This window comes from Sphaeroforma arctica, assembly GCF_001186125.1.
Source record: "Sphaeroforma arctica JP610 unplaced genomic scaffold supercont1.176, whole genome shotgun sequence".
Taxonomy (NCBI): Eukaryota; class Ichthyosporea; order Ichthyophonida; genus Sphaeroforma; species Sphaeroforma arctica.
In genome coordinates, this window is record NW_014040382.1 from 15,670 (window position 1) to 22,222 (window position 6,553).

A 6,553-nucleotide genomic window follows, 5' to 3' on the forward strand; every position below is an offset into this window, starting at 1 on the left:
TANAATAACAATATATATATATATATATATATATATATATATATATATATATTACATATCACATACACTATGAGCAAATATGACTTAACAAAAATACGATACTTCAATATTTCTACTCTCTGTGTCCGTTCTGGGAAACGACAACTTCGAGGTTTGCCATCCCATATAATAAGCTTACACGAGTCACTAGCACAGTCGTCGAGCGGGTTATTCGTACGTGTGTGAAGCTTACTACCACTTTCCGACAACTAAATAGATAATACAATATAGATTTGCAACAACATAAGACTAGAATTAAATATACGTTTAAGAAAAATAGACGCGTAGAGTATGCTATCAATATAAAAATCTCTCACGCATGCAATGAGAAAAAATACTGCAGCGCAACAATGATTAAAAAGCTATAGGTACATACGTTTACGTATACAGCAGGTGCTTTGATCTGCAGCGGAAACCGGTTTCATATACAGCATAGCTACAAGCATCCACACGATGAGCGACCTCATGACGAGGCCACTTTTCGCACAAGCCAGCATATTGTTTGCTGCCTAAATATTCGGCGCAATAAAGGTCCGAGTATAGCTATTCTGTATATAGCGAATGGTTAAATTCCTTTTGATCAAGTCGAATGGAGGCTATCTGCGTTCGTAATAGGTTTTTTTACGAAGCAGCAAGCGCGTCTGTCGATTGTCATAGAATGCCCAGTAAGGTGAAAAGATGTACGGTTTTGTGAGAACTTGCAACACGTTGGTTTAGGTTGATGGTTCACATTCACACTCTCTTGTACATTTGAAATAAATATCGAGTACTTTACTGAACACATAAATCACCTGTCGGTTTTTTCTTTAAAAAACAAACCAAAATAAAATGTGTTGTTGTTTTTAAAAAATAGAAGACAAATGATATAAAAAAATGGGTTTTTTTAAAATTATTCAATTTTAGAAGTAAGCGTTCACGTTCAGCTTTTTCTTCTAAAAACAAAATTGATTTTACCCTTTTCTTAATGGATTGAGGTTATGACTAAGGGTGGTTGGGAGTATAGGCTGCGAATCAAATAGGCCGCACGGTAAAAATCACTCATGTTTTTCTTAGAGAAAGTCCTTGGGTATTTTTTACACAAAAATCTCACAATTGCTAATTTTATCACTGAAAGCGTATGCTTGGGAGTTGGAACTTGAAACCTTGGGCTTGAAGTCCTTTCCAGACTGTGCTGACGGGTTTTTGTCCCTTTTTGACCAAATAAAGCAGTGCGTTTTTAAATAAAAAAATTTACCAGATTTCTTCTATGAACTGGGCGAGAGCCGGGGCCCGGGAGGCGCGAACTTGGAACCAAACAAAAGCTTACAAGAAGTTTCCCGTCGTCGACGGCATCCCTCGATGTCACTGATGCCAGAGGACAGAGAGAAGCTATTTCAACCTCTTTTTGCTTTTTGTTTATCTCTTTTTTTGGCCACTTTTTTACTGTGGGACTCGAAACATTTACGGTATGTAGTATGTACCCCAGAATATATTTTGGGACACTGCTGTATGAATTTACGGCTACGCGTGCTCCGCTATACCCTCACACAAGAAGGGAAGTGGATTATGTTATTTATATGTACACAGCAAGTATTTTTATGTAATGTATTTTTTATATAAAAAATGAATAGCGGTATTTAATACTCACCTGTTGGGTGTGTGAGCACCCAATTGTTCTGGGTGCGGAATACATGGTAGTCGGGGATATTGCCTATCAAGTATCAAGTGATAGATGCGTACCGCCAACAATTGAGCCAAAGATTATGCCATCAGTTGAACCACAAATTAGACCAAGGTCGATGTTTGAAGGCTTTAACACCACGACCTATACTATGAGAGAAAGAGAGTATGTAGTGAATGTACCTCTCTAGAGAGCGAGAGCTACAGGTCCCCCAAGGCCCAAGCCCCCAACCCTACTTGCCTGATTATTGTCCACCTCTTTTTTGTCTAAATTGTGGCCTGACATGGACCCTGGACAAAAAAAGAGGTTTGACTGTGCTGTACTGCGGTACATAGTTACTTTTAATATTTATTTTTAAAAACAACCCAATAAAAACAAGGACCCCTTTCGGGCCTTTCCACGTAAATATGTTCACCAACGATACGGAGGGAAAAAGCGATATATCCGGCACATTATTGAGCCTTGAACAATTTTAGCTTATTAGAATGGTATGTATGTTCGTAACTGTTTTTCTTTTTTTTACAAAACAAGACTATACCTATCAGTTGTGACTTGTTACGAGTTTTTAATATAAAAAAGTGACTGTGAGACGACACTCGACTCTCCGACACTGAGTGTGACTTCTTTTTTCTTCTTTTTTAGAAATAACAATACTAGAGTATCATATCGTAATTCGTACATAGCCCTCTCTATTGACTATTAGGAGGGCTTTAATTAAAAAAATATGACTATATATACTTGTGTGCTTTTTTTTTACTCTTTTCTTTCTCTGAGGAAACTATATATAAAATATATATTATTTTAATATATAGTTTTAAAAACCTATTTTCAGTAGGCAACATACGACTAATTTGTTTTGCAAGAATAAATTCTGTAGAACGAAATAGAGAGAGAACCTCCTTTTTAGTTTTTGGTGCCTTTTTCCTCACCCAGAGAGGGGTGTACCTCATTCATCGAATATCTATTGGCTAAAATTTAACAACAACTGACTTGTGGTTCACTCTGAAGTTACAGTGATTTTAATAAATAAAAACGCGTATTCGAATTTATCGAACTCAGAACAATTTGTCTTTCACTCTTTCTTCAAAAGCTTCTTGACACTGAGACGGCCGAGTGCCTGACACTGCTAAGCTCATTACGTTATGGGGTAGGGAATAGACGTTTGACGTAAACGCAATTTATTCTATTTTAACCGTTATAACGGTTATAATGTTATCAGAAGTGCCTACCTAAGTACTCTTATAGGACTGGTTCGTATTGTAAAAGCGGTACACAGTAAAATATTTAGACCCGCAAGGTGTATCTATGAACATACAATGGACCGCATATAGAATAAAATATTCATTCTATTTATAACCGTTTAAACGGAACCCGGTTTGAGGTTAGCCTGGCAGCCGTACAGAGTACAGTTTATTTACTCACAAGTCGCAATCACACAGGCAGTCAGACACACATGCGCGATTGCTCAGTTCTCACTTCTCACTGCACAGTGCACAGTGCATAAATAACTGCACTGTGCGCAACTGCACACTCAAGTCCAAGACGGTATTTTTTTTTTAAACTCATTCCGTTATTGGAGAAGGGAATAAAAGCTGAACGTAGACGCGACTTTTTTTTCTTTTTAAAACGTTGAAACGATTATATTGTGATCAGAAGGCCTGCCTGTTATTTTCAAGCAATCACTATGAATATCAAAATCACTACACAATCCGATACAACGTGCACGATTCAAAGTTCATACAAAGTGCGCACCTAAACATATAATAGAGGACCATATATAGAATACAAATTGAACGTAAACGTATATTTATTCGATTTATAAAACATTGTCATCACATTTGTGTGGAATTATCAATTTTAAACTAATAGTTGTAGTGTCAGCGACTCCGGCACTTCAAAAAAAAACTATAAAAACATCGGACTATTTGATAAATTCTATTTTTTAACCGTACCTATAGACCTATAGCCTATCAGAATTTCAGAACCGTTAAGATAAAACTTTTTATTTATCTTCTTGCCAAGCCTTAGGAGTCAGGTATTCAGGACTTAGGATTCAGGACTCAGGACTCAGGACTCAGGACTCAGAACTCTCAGCCTCTCAGGTCTCAGCCTCAGTTCTCACAGGCTCACATAATGATATAAAGTCCAGGACACAGGAGGACCACAAGCTCACTCTGATTTGTTTTGGTTTTTTTGGTTTTTTTTCTATTTTTTAAAAAAATGAATAAAACAGACCACACCGCCACAGGGGCCAGGGGCGGCCAGGGCTGAGGGCTATAGGCTGCCAGCCGCCAGGGGCAGGCTCACCGCTCAGGCGCTCACGCCTCACGCTCACAGCCACTCACTGTCCTTGATCCCCGAGTGTCCTGACTCCTCAGTCGTCGGTCCTCTGTACTCAGTCTTCAGTCGCAGCCAGAGCTACCGTGTCATTGTTAACAACAACAAAAATAAGAGAAAAAATTGCCGTAATTTTTGTAAGAAATACGTATTAAGGTCCATTCCTGATCTTTAAAATTAAGATTTACGTAAGGAAATCAAATTTCGGAATTAGGAATTTAAGAAGTCGGACTCTAAGAAATATTTTATTTCCTAATTAAGAAAACAGGAATATGGCCGATTATGTTCTTAATAAGAAATAGGCAGATCCCAATATTCTACAATAAAAATTAAGAAACGGGATATATTCTTATTTTATCTTATTTTCGCTCACATGGTTACTAAAATCATATATTTAGTATGTATCAATTAGTACAGTAATCAGAGTGTATATATATTTCGTTTCTATAGTTAGATATATTGTACGTCGGATTGTAGATTAGTATGGCGGCAACTTGTGAGGATCCTGCGGGAAGGGCAGCTACAGAGACAGTCAGCAGCACACCGACTGGAAAGGACACGGCGAGCTCTGATAATGTGTAGTCAAACACAAAGAAAGTGCAATCAACATCCAAAGTGTACAAGGAACTCATCAATGTTGACGCTGTAAGCGGGTCACAGTTTATTTGCTTGAAGTTGTACCGAGGGTTGAATACAATACAAAAACTCGATTTCGCGGCTACAAAGTATAAAGTAGACGATAATGACTGCAATAAGACCACCTGTAGATATTGTGATAACGATAAGACGTTAGTCTGGAGCCGTAAGAACGCTAATAACGCTATCATTCATTACGGGAATAAAGCACGCTAAAGAGTGGTATGATGATATTAGCAATTAGTCACTAGACAACTGGAGAATCAAGCAAAGAAGAATGGGCTGCAGCAGAGTATTATGGGTTTGGTTCTTCCAGCAGGCGACCGCTTATGAAATATAAATTCTGCTTAGAGATTAGCAGACATATTTTGGGTGCGATGTGTTGCAAAAAAAAATGATCTTCTTTTTGAACTCGGAAAGAGGCGCTGCAATTTTATGCAGTACCATTTGCTGCACTCGAGAATGATATTTGAAAAGATGCCACGGGCGTCAACTATTTGAGATCTATTCTATATTGAACTGTACCTAACAAAACCAATAGTTCTGATCCAGACCGAATATCTGTATTCTTAGGACTGAAGGAGATAATTGGGTCACACACTGGGGAAAACTGGTGTAGAAAATCAACTCAATATCTTTGAGACTCTTCTATACGCAGACAACCAGAAAGCAACGAAAGATGTAAATACACCAGCTTACGATAGTAAACCCGTATCCGACATCTTGCACTTTTGTGCAACCAGATCAGCGCTCATGACCAAGAGCTCCAAAGGTGCGGACAAATTAGTAGCTGCACAAGAAGTCTTAAACTATGAAGAATTTACCAGGTCTTTTGCAAATGGTGGTGTACGCTGGATTGGAGTCTATTTAATGGTCAAGAGAGAGAATCTAAATTGTGCTGCGATCCAGGCCTTAATAGATGATCCTAAAGAGAGTTTGCCAGGGACTGATAGTCTGTGGGGCGCTGTAAGAGGCAAGATTCAAAGCGATAAATTCAAAAGCACAAAAGATATACGCAAATTACGGCGAGAATTTTTAGCAAGTATTCGCCAATTGATACAGTGCCAATGAATATACAATCCGCGAACGACAGCTTGGCGGATTCCATGGAACATATACTCGATTGTAAACTTCTTTTGGAGGATGATATTAGTATCGACGTGGCCAAATCATCGGGGCCAAAATCAGAATACGAGGTTACAAGCGAAGAAGAACTAACTGAGGCAATACAGGCTTATCGCGTTAGACTTAGAGAGAACATCTCGCATTACTTTCCACAGAATCTTAATATTGAGACACTAGTTAACTACTATCTCCACCCGATCCACAAGGATCTAATGTCACTGGACTTCACATCAGAAACACGAACTACAACACTGGCCGAAATAAAAAGGGAAATAACAAATAGATATGTTGCTATATTTGAGGCAGAATCTATTCTGGAGAAATACTTGACAGACAAGACGACAGTTGTGACGGAACAATCAACAGAATATGGTGAGTCTATGGAATCATGTACGCCTAATAAGCCTACAGGTGAAGGAAACAAACGAAAAGCCGATCAAATCCAAAGCAGTGTATTGTAATCAGGTAAATTTCTAGATACTGTTGATCTTTTAACACCATCCCCCATCAGTAAACGACGTCGAAAACTAGCGCAGTTGAGGCAGGTAGCTGTAAACTCCGATGGAAATTACTAGGTTTCAAACTATATTAAACTAAAATACAATTTAGTCAGTTAGGATTTAGCAGTGGTAGCTTGTGTAAGAATGATCGGGACTGCCTCTTGTTAAGAGCCTAAATATCCTCGATCCCACAGGGCGTACCTCTAGCTGTTCTTTATTGAATAATTTTCACTAGAAGTACTAAGTGTCCATGACC

General features: G+C 38.3%; 2 protein-coding genes across 2 annotated transcripts in view; one reads left to right on the top strand and one right to left on the bottom strand.

Annotated features, from left to right (window-relative positions):
- SARC_03446 (hypothetical protein) overlaps positions 1–536 on the bottom strand; it is a gene marked incomplete at both ends in the record, with an annotated part of 10,272 nt that extends 9,736 nt beyond the window's left edge. Inside the window, one exon of the mRNA XM_014302749.1 lies at positions 416–536. Coding sequence (XP_014158224.1) covers positions 416–536 — 121 coding nt within the window. The remainder of the gene's footprint in view (positions 1–415) is intronic.
- Positions 537–5,739: 5,203 nt separating this feature from the next.
- On the top strand, positions 5,740–6,258 carry SARC_03447 (hypothetical protein; the record flags this gene model as incomplete). Its single annotated transcript, XM_014302750.1, has 1 exon — positions 5,740–6,258. The coding sequence occupies one exon, from the start codon at positions 5,740–5,742 to the stop codon at positions 6,256–6,258; it is 519 nt and encodes a 172-aa protein (XP_014158225.1).
- Positions 6,259–6,553: the final 295 nt, after the last annotated feature.